Raw genomic sequence first — 20,589 nt, forward strand, 5'->3', positions numbered from 1 at the left:
GTACTGAAAGAGTCAAAGAATTAGGTTAAGACATCCATATACTGCACATATCCCCTTCTGCTAATTAGCTAACAACCAGATTGTGTCTCTGAAAAGGTGACACAAGGCGAAGAGGTGACAGTGCTTGATTGGCAGTCCATGGTCTCTGGTCTCGTGGCTCTATATTGGATGACCCAGGCTGATTAAAAATGCAGTATTCAGGGAAAGGAATAGGAAGGGGAGAGGAAGGGCCTGGGTCAGGCTAGACCGGAGCCTCCAGGACGGGATGATAAAAGGCAGCAGTGGCGCCACTTCATGGTCACTATCTCCACCTGTCCATCTGTAGCAGCTACTGGCAGCACTCAGCCTCGCAGAGGACAGCAACATACAGCATTGCTTTCAAGAGATAAGAAGAAAGAGACACACATTATACAGTATACTCACAAATAGAGGAGATGCTGAAGTACAATCTGGCTAAATAAAAGCAGTCTTGAGACAAGTTTTTAGTGTTTGGGGAACCCTCTATCTATAGCTGAGGTGGAAACACAGGATTTTTGTCTGTGTCTCTAAAAGTACCAGTTTGTCTGTTAAGCAAGTGGGTGAATAGGCCATTTTGGTCAGAGGTGTTAGAGCTGGGTAATAACAGAATGACTACTTTAATCCCAATCATAACAGTGTCTATACTTTGATGAATGTGATGTTTTCACACTCTCATTAGCTACATTCAGACTTCTTATTCAGTGTGTTTTTTTCCGCATATGAATTTTTTGTGGGGGTGATATTTACAAAGCTGTCCACAGTATGTTTTCCAACACCTCTTACTTTTACCACAAAGTTGCTCTGAAGCAAACAAAACAGTGAATATTTTACCACCTGGATATCTGGCTGGCTCCTTTGAGCCTGGCAATGATGGCAACAGAGGCTGTGCTTTTTGGTTGCAGCTCTCCCCGCCCTACCTGTCATATAATGTGCTAATTGTGGAGACTGACTGACTGACTGACTGACTGACTGACTGACTGGCTGGCTTGGCTGCTCTCCTGGGACTTTGAGGCCCATGACAGGCAAGCCACAGTTGCCCCGTCAATAGATCTAATTGCTCCGAGAGAGGGGCCAGAATGAAGGCCTTGGAGCATCAGGCGTTTGGTAAAGAGAAACCACTGCGCCATGACTGGGTCAGTAATCAAAGAGAAGCAGAGAAAGGATGGGGTAAGTGTAGCGCTGGCTGAATGAAGGAACTGTCAGTCAAATATGCCTTGAATGATATATAATGACTAAGCTATCCCAGTCTGTCAGTTTGCCAGAACCTATCTGCCAGAGTACTACTCAAAAGACGAAAGCGAGAAGAAAGGAAAGTAAGAGGAGAGAGACAGGTAGAGCAGTCGAGAGAGAGCATAGCAAGTGAAATTTCTGGTAGCAAAGTGCGGCAGGTCCAAGTAAAGACAGAAAAAAAAATAAGACTAACAAAATGAATGTTGAAAAAAAATACAAATGAAAGAGATAAAGGTGAACAGAGCAGCCAGCGCAGACAGGACAGCTATCCTCTGTCCACCATGCAGCCAGATCTATCAGATTGTTAGTCCCTTATCTAGCCCTGGAGATCGGCCTGTCCGGCCCCTGGCCCAAGGCCCCAGGAGGTCGGGCTACATCAATACCTAGGCAGCCTTTGTTCTTGTTCTGACTCCCTGCTTCACTGCTTTGCCTAACAGGTCACTGGCTGCCGGCCTTCAACACAGAAAAACACCACTTTCTGTACAGTCAAAAAAAACTGATACCAACAAATTTGTTCTTCTGCAATGTAGGAAAATGCTGAAAATTTTTAATTTATATCGTAATGGAAAAAAATGTTTCTAGAAAATCTACAAACAGTATTTATGGATGAAATAAGCAGATGAGACTCTGTTGAGACTGTTTTTGGCTAATCCAGTGGATTAAAATACCTGATACACCATTGTCAAATTAACTATTAAAGTAAAAGTAAAGTATACAGATTCTTTATCACATTAATGCAGAATTAATTAACTAACTTTATTTACTAACTAACTAATTTAACTATAAGAGTACTTTGCGAGCGCAGACTTCTGCCAAGGCCATGCCCTCAGGTTGCTGCTACGACAGGCACCGACAACCTTTCGACCACAACTCCTAACAGCCGCCTCCACAATGAACATGGCCCACTCAGATTCCATCTCTCCAACCTCATCTGGGATGCTCACAAAATTCTCCCGGAAGTGGCACTTGAAAACCTCGTGAGCTGAGGCTCAGCCAGACTTACCTAGTTAACTCTCACTACACATTTGGGTTAACAAGGTTGGTCCAGTAGTCTCACCCGCAATCTGATCCAACCATAGACTGTAAAAAATAGTGGACGTAGCATCCTTGACGTCACCCATTGGTTTGTGGACTTTTGTTTTGAAGCATTGAGTTTGGTGATACGGACACCGCCATTTTGTTTTGTTTTGCTTCATCTTGATGCGACGACTTGACAAGTGGGTGGAGCTGGGTAGGATGATAGCCAGTGTTTTTTATGGTTGCAATGGCACTGTGCTTGGCTTAAAAATAAAGGGGGAAAGTTGCCAATTTTCAACCCATCTGAAGGAAGTCAATTAGCAAAGTTTTACTGGCAGACATTCATTCATCTGCATGCATGTCAGTACGGAAAGTTACCACCTAAGGCTAGCGATTGCTTGCTAGCTTGGTTGGCATAACGCTGAACAAGACATTTATAGAAGACCAGATGTTCCAATTAAGTTTGATTTAGTTTAAAATGAAAACCCCAAACAAGGTCTCAGGTCTATTTTGTACACAGTGCCATGGATACACATTACTAAGCCTCTGTCATAATTGACAGGTTAGCATCTAACCACGCCCTAAAGCATGCCCTCCTATAGTGTAAATTTTAAAATAAAATAGAACCGTAATTTACTAAATGAACATGCTGTATTGAAGAAGTCTTGAAACTAACGATTGAAACAATAATCTCATCATGAAAATGTTTATTAAGGTAAATATTTTCACATAGATTTCTATAGGAACTGACTTCTTTTTGCAACCGTTGGAGTTGCCCAGTGCTGGAAATTAGATAGAATACAGATTTAAGGCACCTCCGCATTGGCTTCACTTTTCAGGCTTGGAATCATTGTCAATTATTTTTATTTTAACAGTTAATGGATCCAACTCACCACCAAGTGGTGATCAGTTGACAACTCTTCTCTTTTCCTCAAACAAGACACATGACCACAGATCTGATGATACGACTTGGCCTAGGGTGGTTCTCCAAACTGCTTTTTTGGTGCATAAAAACGATCGACTGTCAGAGACTTGGTCTCAGCGATCCATGGTGGTTGGCCCACAGGGCGGCGGATCTGTAGATTTTTCCGGCCCGGCCACCAGTCTGACTCCATAAAGAGGCCCCAGTTTCCCTTTTCCGGGTGAGGTACTACATCTCCTTTCCCGATTTAAATAGGGTCAGTGAATTGCTCTTAGTCTGGCCCCTCCCCTGGGATCACTTTGCCTTGGAGACCTTACCAGGAGCTAATGCTCCTGATAACACAGCTCCCTGGGTCACAGGGGCACGCAAAATCCTCCACCATGTGAAGGTGGCAATTTTTGGAGGGGTAGTGTTTAATTTACCAAGCAATCATCACAAAAACCTTCCAAAATTGTAAAAATCCTGTCAAATAATATTAGAAATTGCTCTGCTGTGTATTGGCATCGGATAAGCCTTAAAATGAATGGACATGTTACTCAAACTGTTTGGCCTGCAAAGGCCGGGTTACCTTTCTCGTCTTTGTCATGCTAATTTTGAAATTTTGATATTGTCCAACAATGCATAATTAGAGCCACAAAGGCATTATTATTTGTCAAAACATTCAGTGCATTTTTTCAAAATCTCAAATGTATGTGTTACATTTTCCACATTTGTCTAAAGGGGATTTGTTTTTACTATTGAATGATGCATATCCTTTCCCATTTCTCTTTGATAATTTGTAAGCAATGACATCATGCTATACTTATTCTCGGATGTTTCTGCAAATCAATCAATAAAGAAACACGGTCATTTCTACTGTGCCTATAGCCATAGGCTACATTCAGACTGCTTTCTTGAGTGCAGTTTGCACTTTAAAAAATGTTCTGTCTGTGAAATTGCATTGACATTCTGTCTCTTAAGAGCCAGTAATGAGCATGTAAAAGCAGAAGGCCAAGTGGCTGGCTAGCCGGACACTAAGATGGGTAGATATAAATGTAACTGCCGGGGTCAGTCTGGCTCCTGACACACACACACACACACACACACACACACACACACACACACACACACAGGACAAACAAAGACACATACACACAAGGAAGGTTGTGTCTTGGCTTGACCCGTGGGGATGACCACTAGCTCCCCACGCTGGAGCCTGGCTATGACTCTGGTCATTGAAAGCCCTCCCCACTGGATGGAAACCTGATCCAGCAAGTCCACCAACTGCTTCAGAACATCAATAATTAATTAGGGAACAGTTATTGGCCCCAAGGGTCAGAAAAAGAGAGAGAGGACGTGGGGGGGGGGGGTTGAGTAGGAGCAGGGGTAAGAAATAAGGGAGTTGTGATTTTGTTTAATAAGTAACACAACACAGGCTTTGTTCTTCTCTCTTCCATTTTAAAATGACATGAGAACATGTCTCTCTCTCTCTCTCTCTCTCTCTCTCTCTCTCTCTCTCTCTCTCTCTCTCTCTCTCTCTCTCTCTTCTAACTAGCCCCAGCTCACTTTCCCCCTAGGTCTGGTATCTATGGGTCGTTGGGGGGTCATTTCACCCAAATTACAAAAAACACATTTCAGTTACTAGTGATATCTTGCTCTGTAGCTTTTTATTTAAAATGTTGTTAAAACTGAACACAAGAAGGCCTAGCCTTCCCAAGTTCCTGTTACATATATTTCAGTGCTGTTAGACAAACCGATTTCAATTTACCCCTTTTATTGGGGTGGAGGCAGAAATATCCGAGATAGACAAATGTAAGTAATGTTTTGTAATTTGGATGCACTAACCCTTTAAAAAGACCAACAAATATACTACAACAAATTAAATACAACAATTTATTTATTTGGCTTGGCTTTATACAGTATATAGGAAATTACTTTTGGCCACATTATAACTGTTCACTGATTCGTTTAGCATTGTCTTTAAGTTGTATGTAGTGCTAAAACAGTTGTCATTTGACAGAAAATCAATCAACAATTTTGAAATAAAGTAATCATTTAAGTACTTTATTGAGAAGAAATCATTGTCAGGTTCCAGCTCCTCCAAAGTCAGCATGGGTTGCTTTGCTCTGTTTTATATAATTGTAAATTGAATATTTTAGGGGTTTCACAAACAATTTGCAGTTTAAGTTTGTGTGCTTGTTTATTAGTTATTTGGTCTGCTCAGCCTCCGTGGCTTGTCACTCTACCTACCCAGGCCTTCCAAACTTCATTTGTTCAAACACAGTTTTACACACAGCGATCACTACTTCAGAAGCAGGTGTAAGAACTAAGCAGACTCCATACATAAGGAAAAGTGTGTGTCGTGGTAAGGTGGGGGTGGCGGTTGGTGTGATATTTGTTACAGAAGTGTCAAACACCAAACTACCTCCTTAAGAAGTGTATAAACACCTGGCAAGTGTATAAGTGTATGAGACTGTGTGTGCGCGTGTGTCTGTGTGTGTGGATAAAGACAGGAGCGCCACCTGTGCTACAGATGTGGACTTGACAAGTTTATTAGCCAGTCCTGTGCTAAACAAGCCCCATCCCTGAGGTGGAAGACAGAGAAAGAACTGATTCTACACATTAGGCCTCATTCTCCACCCCTGTGTATTCAAGCCTGCAAGAGCCCCATCTGTCTCTCTGTTACTCTCTCTCTTTTTATACTACACATGCACGCACGCACGCACACATGCACACTCGTTCCCTCTCACACACTTTACTGTACGCTTTTTCATACACTTTTTCTTTCACTCACCGTTTTTTTGAACTTACAAAATAGGACTCCCATATCTGGCCTGCATCACAAATAAGATTTGGTCTAATCAGTCATCAAATTTAAGATATTATATTTGAGCACAAAATAGCTGTGGCCACTGACTTCAGTCTACACATATTGGTATTGGCTGTCAAAGACCATATCAGTCAAACCCTAATGACTATAACACAATTTAATAAACTAGTTGTCAGTAATCATTTTCCTTCACAGGCTGATTTATGTAAATAGTTAATTGTAATATGTTACTTTTTTAAGAAAACTATTACGTTTGAAACATTGAATACTTTCAAGATAGAGACATTTTCTGCTTGAAAACTAGGATGATATTGGACATTGGCACAAAATATTGCCAGCTTTAAAATGTCAAATGTCATCATTGGGTATAATGTCATATAATTGTGTGTGTTTCTGTATGTGTGTTCTCCCAGCGATGCCCCCAGGAAGCCCAGGCCCAATCACCCGACATGAGTCGTCAGACAGCCTGGCGTCGGACCACAGTGGTCACGAGGACGAGGAGTGGCTTTCTCAGGTCAGACTTTTACCTTATATAGTTTGTCAGAAGCGGAAGGGTGACTGACATCTTCTGATAATCAGGGAGATTACAGCAAGAGTTTGGATGTTGTGGTCTCAAAACTTACTTTGTTGCTTTGGCGAAAGATAATTCTTTTCCTGAAGAAGTTGTTGGGAGTTTTAATCACCCGCTGCAGAGCCCTGTAGACTCATCATGGTGTAAATAGGATTCAGAGTGAATGAATAGGCTTGTTGATCCGATACGTATATCCATTTTTTAAGCTTTCACGCCGTCAGTAGCCGCAAACGAAGCCACTATGTTTACGGGTTGTCCGTACGTTGTCCATTCATTCCATTCTTGTTAATGCAAAACTCAGGAAAGCCTGGGAGGAATCTCTGCAATATTAATACGAATGTCCACTTGGACTCAAGGATGAATACATATATTATGTAAGTCTGGACAGTTGACATGAATTCAACTGCAACAACTGCACTGGTTAGCGAAAGCATACAACCTTGTGGTGGTAATTCTTGTATAAAAATAAAATGAAGGCATTCTCTTATCTGGATTATAAAAGCTGTTTAGTAAAAGAACTCCCAATTTTTGCAAAGTACACCGATTCATTCAAAACCTTAATTTTAAGAATTTGGGAGGATACAACTGTATTTTTCAATTGGCATCCCACCGTGTTCCCATCCATGCGGAAATGATTGCAGTTGTGTAAAAGAAAAGGTGTACTTTGCCGTGATAAACCCAAAGATAATTATCATAATTTCTTCAGTTCCTCAGCTCTACGGAGCTTTCAAGCCTCTTCAGCCTGTTTTTCATTGTTGTTCTATGGCCCACAACTCCTGTCGCATCCGGGTTATTTCCAGCTGCAGCAGGAAGCTGTTTTTAGTGAGAAAGCTCTGATAAACCCACCTCTTTAGCCGGGTATTTCCATCAGGAGCTGGTGGAGACCAAAACAGAAGTGAAAGGAGAGGGAATATCAGACTTCAATTCGTCCAAATGAATGCTTAAAACTCTGTGTCTGCTGGATGTGTAAACTGTTTGCTAACACACTAGCCGTGACTTTATAAAGTGAAAATAAATCAATTATGTCTTTGTTTCACTGCCACCTTGTGGCCAAAACTCATTAACTTCAGGTTTAAAGCATTATCTGGATTTTTACTTCAATTCCAACTTCTATAGTTTGGGAGTAAAACATTGTATTGTGGTTAGGACATGCCATCCTCCCATCCCATAATAGGCCTTTTGGTTTAAAATTGAGAATAAGCACTCCAAATACCCAATCCGTCATCACAAGGATTCAGTCTTCAATGTTTTCCACTTTTGCATGACCTTGTCTATTTATTTTTATATTTGCACAAACATGATTTAAATCTTAATTATTTGGATTCTTACACATGTACCTTCTTGCTCAGTTAAATAGGATAACTCATTTCGGGGCTTCTTCCTAATCGCAAATGCCATCCTACATTGTGCTGAAATGTCCAATACACACACCCTAGTCTTTTCTGCTTGGTTAACCCTCAATGCACTCATCTCTAGTGTCGGCAGGTAACCCACTACATTTTCACCATCAATAATTCCACTGCATGCATAATTGATTGGTTAAAATGCACCCCACTTAGCTTGCAGAGGCCCTGGTCCATATCTGCCATGATAGTTTGCCAGAAGCAAAACTATCCATTGCACTAACCTAGATTTTTGGTGACTTCCTGTCAGAGCAATGGTAGTGATGTAATCCTCAGTGGCTGGAGATGTAAAAGTACAGCTCTTCATACCTTAGCGGGTACCTAAGATGATTTGGAAGCAGCTCTTGTGGAACATTTCAGACTATCAGTGAATTTAGGATAAAAGGACCCATACAAAATTAGACACAGGTTTGTAGATCTGGCATATGGGGTAGGTCTCCAATCCCCCTTAAAAGATTAGGACATATCAAGCACAATAGCTTGGTGGACTGAAAAATGCTAAGTACATATAGGCTATGTTGAATTAGAGTCTAAGTAATGCATTGTGGTTTTCACTATATCATATTAATGGTCTTTATTAGATTAATGAAATGTGAGGTTTGTGACCCTCCATGTCAGTGCTTTAGCTCGCTGTAACATCATGCCATTTGCTGCCTATCAGTGGTAGTTTCTATTCCGCTGACTGTCAGTGGACAACATAACCTCCTGTCCTTACACCTCCAGTCTACTTTAGGTCTCTACAACTTATCTGTCAATTTTTGATTTGACAGAACGTGCGTGATGTACTGTAGCTCAAAGCAGTTTATGGATGGTAAAATGGTTCATACATGAATAAATGCGTTAACGCATTCTGGGATGCTCTGCAGGACCACATCATGTCATTGTTTGTCTTTATTGATTATTAAATGTGTAAAATATTAGATACTAAATACTGTTTTCACCAGGCGAATTGATGGCTCGTGCTGCTGCTTACAGTGTTTAAATCACAAAAAGACAAGATATAACAAAAGGCAATAGCAATAGTATAACAAATATTGGAGACAGTGAAGGAGAACAGACAGTAGTCAGTTGGACACAGGGCATGGGACATGGAACATGGGAAGGGACCTCCCATCTTCTCATTTCGACACACAGAGCCGATTGAAGGTTGACACTGAACTGTAACATCTGGACTTTCCTTCCAGCTGCAAATAGAGCACACTGGCAGCTGTTCAGCTATGCGGCTGTGCGTTACATTGATGGTGTTAACTGGCAAAGCACACACACACACACACACACACACACACACACAAACACACACACACACACAAAGTGACAATCCTTGTCTTTCTTTCCTTCTGTGGCCTAATTTGCACAGCTGTGACAGACCACCTATATATAAGCATGTATATGCATATATATGTGTGTTCAAATGCAGACACACAGAAGAATTAGGAGAGTGTAATCCCTCACTTTTGTCTGAGATGTTGGCACCTGGCAGCCAGAGTGGAGCGAGACTGAGAGCTGGGCTGAGGTGAGAGACCAACACATAAGAAGTAAAGATAATGAAATGTGAAGAGTGAGACACCAAGAGGCGTGTTAAGTGCTGTAGGGAGTTGAAAAGTCAGAGTTAGCGTGGGAGACCAGTGAAAAGTGGGAGCCTAAGGCAGGAGATGGTAAGTCAGTAAATTCAAGGCACAGAGGAGATGGAGAATGGAGGAGGCAGTCCAATAGTCCGATGTTTATGAGTCAACCACTCCGTATCCCTCTCTTATCTTACTTTAAGCCAGCATTAGTGCCACTCAGCTCAGGTGCCTATGGACTGCCTGCCATTGCCAGTGCCATCTTATTTTCCCAGTAGGCCTCACCTCATCCTTGCTGCCACGCTGTTGCTAGTGTCACACTTCTATTAACCCTCTGGGAAAGCTTCCCATCATGCCGCCAGCCCTCCCAAGACACATAAAACCTTGATTAGTTCTGACAGCATCCTCAGACTTTCAGTGGTGCAGGAGTAAAGCCAGCTTTTAGTTTGATGTCATGTAACTGAGTTCATACGAGTACTGTATGGGGTGAGTATTGGCACACAGATTGTACAAAACCACCATGTCAAATCCACTGATGACGACTCCACCGAATAACTGCCAGGACTCTGTCCTTGACTAACAGCCGGTGAATTAGCCGAGGAGAATATGTTTAAAGAGCAATATAGATTTCATTGGATGGCAGTGTTGGTCTGTCTGTTGTTTCATCGGTCGGTCCTCCACTTTGGTCCAGACTGAAATATCTCGACAACTGATGGATCGCTATGACATTTTGTTCAGACATTCATGGCTCCCAGTTGATAAATACTTTGGACCTTGTTGATGGCCTTACTTTTCCTCTAGCACCCCCATTATGTTTCCTTATGTGGGTTTGAGTGAAATGTCTTGACAACAATTGAATGGATTGCCATTTGAAATTTGATACACACATTTTTTTGGCCCTCAGGGTGAATTGTAATAACTTAAATGATCCCATAACGTTTAATCTAGCTCCATCTTTAGGTCAAAATTTTCATTTTTTCCAATACTTGAATTTATGACTAAATACTTAAGAAATATTCACTGAGAGATTGCATTGAGTTGCAGAAGCTAGCTCAGAAGAGACATTGTGGTTCTTCATAGGATTGCCATGTGACTTTGGTTTATGACCAAATACCTACATAGGTAATGACATTCTCATCAGCCACAGCTGTACTTAGTGTTTAGTGCTGTTTAGCAAATGTTAACATGCTAAACTGACATGATTACCAAGGTATATTAGCTGCTAAACGTCAGCATGTTACAGTAACATTGTCACTGTGAGCATGTTGTGTAGTAGCGTGGGGTGGTAGTAGCTCAGTCCATAGGGAGTTGGGTTGGGAACCGGAGGGTTACTGGTTCAAGTCCCCGTACGGACCAAAGCATGGTGGTGGACTGGTAGCTGGAGAGGTGCCAGTTCACCTCCTGGGCACTGCCAAGGTGCTCTTGAGCAAGGCACCGAACCCCCAACTGCTCATGGGCAGCCCCCCCATTCTGACATCTCTCCATTAGTGCATGTGTAGGTCCTGAGCATGTGTGTGTAATTCAGGCCTGTGTGTAATGTGTGTAATAACAACAGAGTGAAAAGTATAGTTTCCCCTTGTGGGATTAATAAAGTATAATAAATAAATAAATAAAATAAATAAATGTTAGCATGCTGGCATTTGCACTTAGCTTTTGTGAAACATGAGCATTGCAAGATTTCGGCCAGTTATGTTTGGAAGACTAATAAATCTCTCCTAACTAAGTTCTACCTTTGTATTCTCAGGTGGAGATTGTGACCCATACAGGGCCCCACCGGCGCCTGTGGATGGGCCCCCAGTTTCAGTTTAAGACCATTCACCCTTCAGGCCAGACCACAGTCATCTCGTCCTCGTCCTCAGTCCTTCAGTCCCAGTGCCCCGCTGACGTCCAACAGCCCCTGTTGGACTTCGACACAGACGACCTGGACCTACACAGCCTGAGGTACTTTGAAAGTATCAAAAATAATCCACCCAGTAGTAAAAACCTTGACTTAGAGCTGCATTAGGCTAGATTTTAATGTACGAATACATACTATGTTATCACTGTGTTTATGTTAAAACCCTCTTTGCAAGAGGATTTGTAAAAAGATACATACACATTTCTTTCAAAGAAATGACAGTGGGGGGGCTCACTCTGTATATAATATATACATACAGATCCCTATAAGAATATTTTTCTTATAAATATATATTTTACCATAATAATCCCTCTAGTGTAGGCAACACTGAAACAACCACTCAAATCTTCCCCTATGGGTATCTGGAACTAAACCCAGTCAAACACGCATCTGAGGCCCTTAGATGTCACTGTATGTATATTAATGTTCACATACTGTATGTGTGCAGGATCCAGCCGGTACGTTCGGAGCCAGTAAGCATGCCCGGCTCATCGCGGTTGGTGGCCGATCGCAGAGGACAGTCCAACATCATGGACGCAGGATCAGGTAGGAAACTTTATTGGTTCACTCTGTATTTGAAAACCTCGTCTTCTGCTCTGGTTTTTCTATATCATCATTCTTCTACCTGTTTCATTCAGATGTAGTTCATTCTTATCCATCTTAACTCCATCTCTTGAGGCGCTGTCTATGTGTGCCATTTTTAAGTCATAAGAAATCATATACAGTATATATTTAATATTAATGTAATAATAATAGTAGCAGTGGGCATCACGCAGAACCAAAGGAACAACATACAGAACAAAAGATATGTAATTTATCTTACCTCAAAAGAAAATGTTATAGCAGTTCTAAAGCTAACATCATTTTAACAACATGGTGCAAAGACGTTGTTAAACTGCAAAAGTTCAATTAAAAATCCTACAAAATGACATAGGGAGACTGCTCAGCTGAAATCACAGTGCAGCCGAAAAAGTATGAGTTATCTCTCTATTAGTTCAAAAAAACTAAACATTTGCTTCTCATTTACCATTACCTTAGTATTGACTCTGTTGTTCTTCTTCTTCTTCTTCTTCTTCTTGTGTTTAGCAATGCGGATAGCTTGTTACTCAATATGATTTATACTGAGGACCTAGTAAGGGTTAATACTATCACTATACAAGTACAAAATATTCTGTCACTTCACTTATTTTAATGGGTTGGCACTTAACAGTAAATTAACACTTAAAATGAACAAGTGGGAAATCTTAATAGAACTGGTTTGCTCATTTGCCCAAGTTTTTAAAATGTTCACTAACATCCACTCTTTACAAAATGTCCTCAAAAGTGGCTAATAACATGTAAACATGCAAAAAATAACAGTTGTATAGGAAAACAAAAATCTACAATTATGATTTAGATATTCATATACTGTCCATATTACTGTCTACTCTAACTACTATTTAAAGTACTCCGGTGACAGCCTGCTGTAGTGAAATGAGAATGAGTTTAATGGTAAAGACATTTCCTTTGCTGTTGTCTAACACCAGCACAATCACATTCAAGTGGATTATAGGTTATTATTCTTTTACACTAGCCGTTCAGCAGCTTTGCTACGTCCCACCACGCAGAGTTGTGAATGTTCCTGTTGTTGTGTGCACTGTGCCCGTATCCTGCAACCAAAAAGACTGTGATTGTTTATATAGTCCTGCAAAGTCTTACAGCCATTGAACAGGATTGATTTAGTTTCAAGTGAATTTGATGTCTCTCTACATGTCTTCTTTAATCTGGTTACGATGGCTAATCCAATCACACAGAAACGAGAGGATTTCCCCTTTAAAATATGTCTTTTTGTCTCAAAGTGTAATGCTGTTACGTGTGTGTGTGTGTGTGTGTGTGTGTGTGTGTGTGTGTGTGTGTGTGTGTGTGTGTGTGTGTGTGGATTATGCCTGGTACTTACTGCCAGTGTGGGTGAGGAAACCATCACTTATTGCGTGACATTATATCCTGTTGCCTTTTGTTTGATAAAAGAGATAAAGGAGCGATTGTGGCGTATGTGGCATTATCTGCTGTGTCTTGTGACAGAGACTTCACTCATTCGATCTGCCCTCACACTGGTAGATAGCCACTCCTGGCTTTTTCATTCAAGTGTCAAGAAATATTTACAGCCTTTGTCACAAAAAAGTGTGTCACAAATAGTTTCACATATCTGAGAGTATCTTTTTGTTTTCTCCACCTGTCTTTACTTTTTAAACACATAACGAGAGGGGCTTTTGCACCTCACACAGCTGTTATAAAAACATAGTTTTGGTTTGACCATTATATCTTTACCCCTTTTTTTTCTTGTCAACTGAACATGCACTAGTTTGAAACATCATTCACACACTTCCTGTATAAAAACTTTTTTACAGCTCAATTGAATACATATTGAATTGCAGAATTTATGTAATACATTTGATCCCAATTTAGTTTATACTGCATAAAACAGTAGGTATCCATTCTTGTATTTCCAAGTGGCTTTTGATTGAGAGTTTTGTTTTCCATATTCTAATTTCTAGTCAAGTGTGCCACTAGAATAAAGATAGTTTTACACCTTTTAGTATTTAATTGTAACAAGTAAATAAATATGCAAAGCTATTACAAACTGATTATATAATTGTGCGTATGTGATTCAGTAATGATTACAAGACAAAGGTAGACCAGTGGGATAAACTCTTATGTTTGCTTTAACCTGGGCCGTTAAACTACACCCGTGTCTAATCCTCTGACCTTAGCGTTCTCTCTCCTCCATCTCTATTCGTATCATTCCGTCTGCTCAAAATCGTATATATCTGCAGTTCTTCTGTCTCTAGCCAGTGTCCTCAGTGTTTTCAGTTCCTTCCCTAACTGGTTCAGAGCAGAGAGAGGCAGAGGGACAGAGCCAGGCGGAGGGATGGAGGTGATGCTTATCAGTGTGCGTGTGTGTGCGTAAGGAGTGTTCATTGTTGTGTCCTGCCACTGCCATGGCGCCGCCTCTTATCACACACACGCATCACTTTTGTCTCACCCTCTGAGGACTGTGTGTAGCAGAACTTACCAATATGAGTTTAAAGGGCTCTAGCATCATTTTTTGCAGACAATTATTGCACCTCAAATTTTGACCAGAGTAAAATGATATGTAAGTAAAGTGAAATCATCCATTTCTCGTTACAAAAAATAACTGATAACTGAAACTAAGTTGTTACGTTGATGTTGACACATTTCTGAGAACGTTGTAGCCTTTCAGGTTTAACTGATAGGAGATTTTGAAAGTTGATAACAACAGTTTTGGATTTGAAGTCATCAGAGACAGTAATATTGTGCCTATTCAGTACTTTGAAATTTATACATTTTTATGTCAGTAAATTCCATTTTTGGTGATTCCTTAATTTCACATTGGTAGAGAATTTAGTATTATCATATATCAACTTAATGTGGAATCATTTAATGATGAAACATGTCATGTCATCAGAGTATTGTCTGATGTAATAGATTGACATAAATCTGTGTATTAAATATTGAATCTCTTATACATATATCAGAATATACAGTATGTTGATAAAAAATCTTATTAATATATTGATTTCCTCCATAGTTCTCAACACTAGTTTGACACTTAAAACTGTGTAATTAATACTCATTTGGAATATTAAAGGTGAAAACTGACTTAATCTGTATTCACCACAGTTTTTGGCTGTACATACTGTGTCACACCCTTAGTCACCCGTTTTGACATCATAATATCACTCTTATTGTAAATATTTTTAGTCTTTCCTTACTAAAAATGCACATGCGAAGTGCACATGTTCACACTGCTCATTAAGTTGTTTGTGTACACTGACATTTATATGCCCTCCATGTAATGTGTTCATGTTGTGACATATGAGCCTGTGGCCGACTCATGTCTTGCAGCCATTACTATTAGAATAAAAGTGTTTCCTTCAGAGCCCTCAGGCCCAGCGAGGCCATAAAGCTGCAGTTTTCCCTACAGTGACTCACTTACAGTCAGTCAGTCTCCCCAGTGTCTGCTCCCATCTTATCTCAGCCCATACACTCTGCTTATCTCTGCCTTCCCTGAGGTGATGGGACGCCATCTGCATTGGGACACACACACACACACACGCGCGCGCGCACACACACACACACACACACACACACACACACACACACACACACACACACACACACCAAATGTATGTTGTGTAGTGCTTCCAGTCATGGCTTCTTGACTCAGCATATCTTTCTCTATGGAGAGGACAGGGGAGCCCAACACCAATGTTACTGTCTCACTTTCCACCAGTCGCAATATACAGGACTAATGTGTAGCTGTTATCAATACCCCCTATCTTAACCCCAAGCCTTGTGTGTGTGTGTGTGTGTGTGTGTGTGTGTGTGTGTGTGTGTGTGTGTGTGTGTGTGTGTGTGTATGTGTGTCTGTGTGTGTGTAGAGGCGGCTTCAATCCTAGCTAGACTACACAGTGGCAGAAGGTCATATCAAGAAAGAAAGAAAAGGAGACAGACCTGAAAGAAAGATAACACTGCAAGATTGAAAGAAAGAGTATTTAATCCTGGGTGTGTGTGGGTGCGTGTACGTGCGCGTGCGCACTGATAAATCTCCCAGTCCCCATCCGCACTGTCGTGTTTTGACTTTGCAGAGAAAGCCACCCCGCTCCAAAACAGGAAATAACAACAAAACTCTGTCTGTGGCATCGGCCATTTTGTTGTTTTTGTTGTTGTCATCTTCAGTGTGTGTCTGTGTGTGTACTTACAGTACGTCCCTGTCTTTGTCACCACATCTCATTGTTTGTCTCCATCTGCGTGTGTATGATTTATCTGTGGTGGTGAATCAGTGATAGTGTGTTAGCTGGCGGCAGAGCAGAGCAGGCAGGGTGAGATGGAACCGGTTTTTCACAACAAGCTGAAGACACTGGGCTCTGTTTCAGAAAGTAAGATGATTGAAAACTCATTTTGAGTTTTGAGGGCTGCAGGCAGGAATCAATCCCCGGGTAAGGGCTGAACCGTTGTACATGGGGTGCACACTCAACCAGATAAGCTACCGGGGCACCCCCGCATTCAAATATTACACAGCATCAAGTCACCCTCAGGACAAAATAAAACTTCTTTCCTTTTTTTAACAGTGATTCAGTGTACACAGTGACAGCTGTCAGTTTGTTAGAGCAGTTCCACTATAATGTTTATAGTAGGGGCGCCCTGGTAGCTCACCTGGTAGAGCGTGCGCCCGATGGACCGAGGTTTGGTCCTTGCTGGAGCGGCCAAGGGTTTGATTCTGGCCTTCGGCCCTTTGCTGCATCTCTCCCCTGTTTCTTGTCTACAACTGTCTTATCAATTAAAGGCCAAACTAAAAAAAGTTTATTGCACATAATGTGTAATCTCTGTTTGAATTGTAAAAATCAGCTTGAAGCTAAGCTTTAGACATGTAGGAACGTAGGCTCAATGAATAATTATCTCTGTTACTGATGGTGTGATGGTACAAAATTCCTATCAAATTTGAGATTATGTCTTAACATTTCCGGTGAGCAGGTTCCTGGTGCAGCTGCAGAATGTCATTTGAAAGGGAGTTTTTGAAATAGGCTGCATATAGTCGTAACGTGTTTTAACAGCATTTCAGTGACTATGTTATAACATACTACATTTGTTGAAGAAGCTGAAATAAAGCCACTGAATGCTGTTAGATGTCTAAAATTTACAATCTAGCAAGCTTCATTTTTGATCTTTTTTTTAAATTATTTACCACGCACAAGCTTAGCTCAGAGTGAATATACTCAGTGTTGATTGAACCAACTCTGAGGTGTGAAAGTGTGTGCATGTGTTGGATGTTAGATGGAAAAACAGGTTGACATGTATGACCAATATAGGACTCCAAATTAAATTAATTGTCATTTAAAACAGTGAATGACAGTTTGAAGATTCATTTGTAATGTAAACTAAGACCTTCAAAACAGAGTTTTAGCCTATACTCAGTTTAACCATGAATTCTTGTATCTGTCTTTGTCCTGCATTTGTTCAGATATGTATTTGTATGTGTAGTTTTATACAATCTATGGTGTATACTCTATGTTTGCCTTGTGAATTAGGTCTAGTGTCATCCATTAGCAGGATTCCGCAAAACCCTGATCAGTGTGGGATCAGCAGCTATCAGCCATTAGCCACATCCACCCCACATTATCACAGCTCACTTACCTTCACCCACTCTGTGTTTGAGGTTGTGTGCACAGTATATCTGTAGTGTGTGTGTGTGTGTGTGTGTGTGTGTGTTTGTTTCCCAGGGATTGGTAGTTTCACATTAAAACAATCTCATTGTTAGTAAAGCTTCAGTTCTCGTCATTGATTCACTGTTTGACTGGGAGCATGAACAGTATTCTTGAAAAATACCTTTTTTGATAATGTTGGTAGACATCGTCTTATTGTGACACTCCAAAATCTCCCATAAGTGTTCTGTTGGATTGAGATGTGGTAACTGTGAGGCCTGTACCACATGATTGACGTCGTTTTAATCAAACCTTTAAGTGAGCCCTTGTGCCCTGTGTGGAAGCATCTGCGTTTATTGTTATTTTTCTACACACTTTTATTCAGCTCGTCCCTTTCATACTTCACCGGCCTGTAGTTTGCAGGACTAGTAGTTTCCTCATCAGGTAAGATGTTTTGTGATTCTATGAGGTGTCTGCTAAGAACAAATGTTGTCTTGACAAATTTGAATGAAACCAATGGCTGCCTTGAAGATAAAGAAAACATTTAAAAAAACGCTTCAGCATGCACTGGTCAAATACCAGTGTAATTGTAGAAGTTAGTAGTCAATGAACTAAATCATGCACCAACACGGGAATGCTTCAACCATTCTTTTATGTGAATGCACCTGTACGCATCATCAACACAGTGCCTCCTTGTCCCAGTGACCCACCACCTCTTTACCACCATCAGCACCACCCCGAGGCGAGAAGGGGCTTTCCCCCGCATTATTGTTCTCACAGCGGCTGGAGGAGAATGAAAGAGAGGGCTATGAATGACTGAATAAAAAGACGAGGATAGACACACACACACACACACACACACACACACACACACACACACACACACACACACACACACACACACACACACACACACACACACACACACACACACACACACACACACACACACACACACACACACACACACACACACACACACACACACACATGCACACACACACACTTTGCGTGCCATCTTTCCCTCCCTCTTCTCTCCTCCCCTTCATACTTGAGCAGTCGTTTAAAAGACTAGGCACCTGTGCTGTGGTATTCTGTCTCTCTCTTTTTCTAATACACACATACCCAAGTAACCTATACCCCACAATTACCTCCCAGCCTCATAAAGGGTCCTTGTATTTTTGTGCTATAGTGGCCACACTGACAACAGTGATCGGGCAGGCCAGAAAGATGCCTGGCCATCCGATCTCTTTCTTAAAGACAAATACCCTCATTTCCCGTGACCCCCTCTCCCCACTCTTCCATTACTCGTCTCCTGATTTTATTTTTTATCAATAGGCACCTTTGTCACTTTGCTGCCACTCTGCCCCCCCCCACCCCCACCCATCCTGTGCATCGCCTCAGGGTGTGTTTGGTGACCCATTGGTTGGTGACAAGACATAGCCGCAGATCTCTGCAGCCATCACTGCTCCTTTTTTTCTGTTGTCATCACCAGCAATAAGGCAAAGATAGCTATCAGGAAGAGAAAGAGTGAGAATGATGATCTGATGGAAAATCCGAACGAAACGGAAGCAAAGTAAGGACCAGTAACGCGAGTGACACATTTAAGTATGGTTTACCTGCTGGTCCTGGAATTCCTGGAATAGCTCCTGGTGGTTTGAGATGTCTATTCCAGACGCAGATCAATTTCTCTTTGGATGTTGGAGAAGAGCAGGGACTCAATGTCTGCTCGTACAATCCTTCAAGTCTTGCTTTAAATGCAAAATTTGGTCCAACAGTCCTGAGTTTTACTTTCAGGGCTACTGTGGTAAACGTGCAGATAAAAACATATAGCCAGCTTTTGATAAAGGCCAGTTACAGAATGAACACTTTCATTGTGTTCCAGTACTTATTACAGTTTTGGTGATTCTAAATTTAATGCAGGAGGGGATAGCAGAAAGACACCTCAGCTTTCATATTTGTTCTGTGTTTACACAGACCTTTCATATCATCATCATTTGGGGTCACAATGTTAATGAGGGTTTTGAGACCACGTGAATGTTAGTTAAGGTTGCAGTCATTTTTTCCTTATTGATTGATCTGTTGATGTGTCACTAATATAACTAGTGAAAAATGGTCAGCACAAGTTCCAATAACCTATCTTAAACCCTGATGAGCTTTAAGGTATGTATATTGCCGTGAACAGTGCTTGTTCCAGCTCTTCATTGAAGCTATTTCATGTTGACTCTGAGCAACCCAAGACTCCATGTTTTTATTGGCTGCACCATTCATTCAAATAGAACCATTTGTAATAATGTGCCCTGTGTATCATTTACCTTGGCAAATTTGGTACAATTGTAAACATTTGGACAACGTTTGGCTCCACAGCATACATTTGAAATGGCAGGGACCACTGGGTTTAAGCAGTAAATTGCATGTTTTGCCAACCAACAATAATGAGATAGAAGCTGGAACCATAGGATGTTTGACATCTTTGCTCAACTGGAGCAACTCTACTGGTAACCAAGTCAAAAAGAACAGAGGGTATTTGCTTGTCTTAAATATTTCTTCCTCTTATTTTCTTTCCACCTCTTCTTTCCATTTTCTGTCTACACTCCTTGTATCTCCTCTCTGACATCTCTGAGATTTAGCTTTCCGTCACTTTTAAGACTTCAGGAATTGTGTTAGCTTGCATGTGTGTGTGCGTGCGTGCATGCATGTGTGAGGCTTCGGGGACTACAGAGCGGGAATGGTTTAGCCACATGTAGGGATTTATGGCAAGTGAGTGCGTGACTGAGAGAGATCAGGGAGTGACATGGATTGATATGGGTGAGTGCTGATCAGGTTTTTGTACTGCTGTTATCCCCCCCCCCGTGTGTGTGTGTTTTTGTGTTGGTGCGCTTATAATCTGTGAGAGATGGAATGCCCTCCAGCATCAGTGTTATACAGCAAGTGCATGTGTGCCTGTGCTTCCATGT

The 20,589-nt window shown here is 41.2% G+C and overlaps 1 protein-coding gene across 2 annotated transcripts in view; it reads left to right on the top strand.

The window, feature by feature from the left end:
• bcas3 (BCAS3 microtubule associated cell migration factor) overlaps positions 1 to 20,589 on the top strand; it is a 312,552-nt gene that overhangs the window by 102,522 nt on the left and 189,441 nt on the right. For both annotated transcript variants that reach the window (XM_032508209.1, XM_032508217.1), the window contains exons 20-22: positions 6,410 to 6,510; positions 11,277 to 11,473; positions 11,878 to 11,975. In XM_032508209.1, coding sequence (XP_032364100.1) covers positions 6,410 to 6,510; positions 11,277 to 11,473; positions 11,878 to 11,975 — 396 coding nt within the window. The remainder of the gene's footprint in view (positions 1 to 6,409; positions 6,511 to 11,276; positions 11,474 to 11,877; positions 11,976 to 20,589) is intronic.

Source organism: Etheostoma spectabile, chromosome 3 (assembly GCF_008692095.1).
Source record: "Etheostoma spectabile isolate EspeVRDwgs_2016 chromosome 3, UIUC_Espe_1.0, whole genome shotgun sequence".
Taxonomy (NCBI): Eukaryota; Metazoa; Chordata; class Actinopteri; order Perciformes; family Percidae; genus Etheostoma; species Etheostoma spectabile.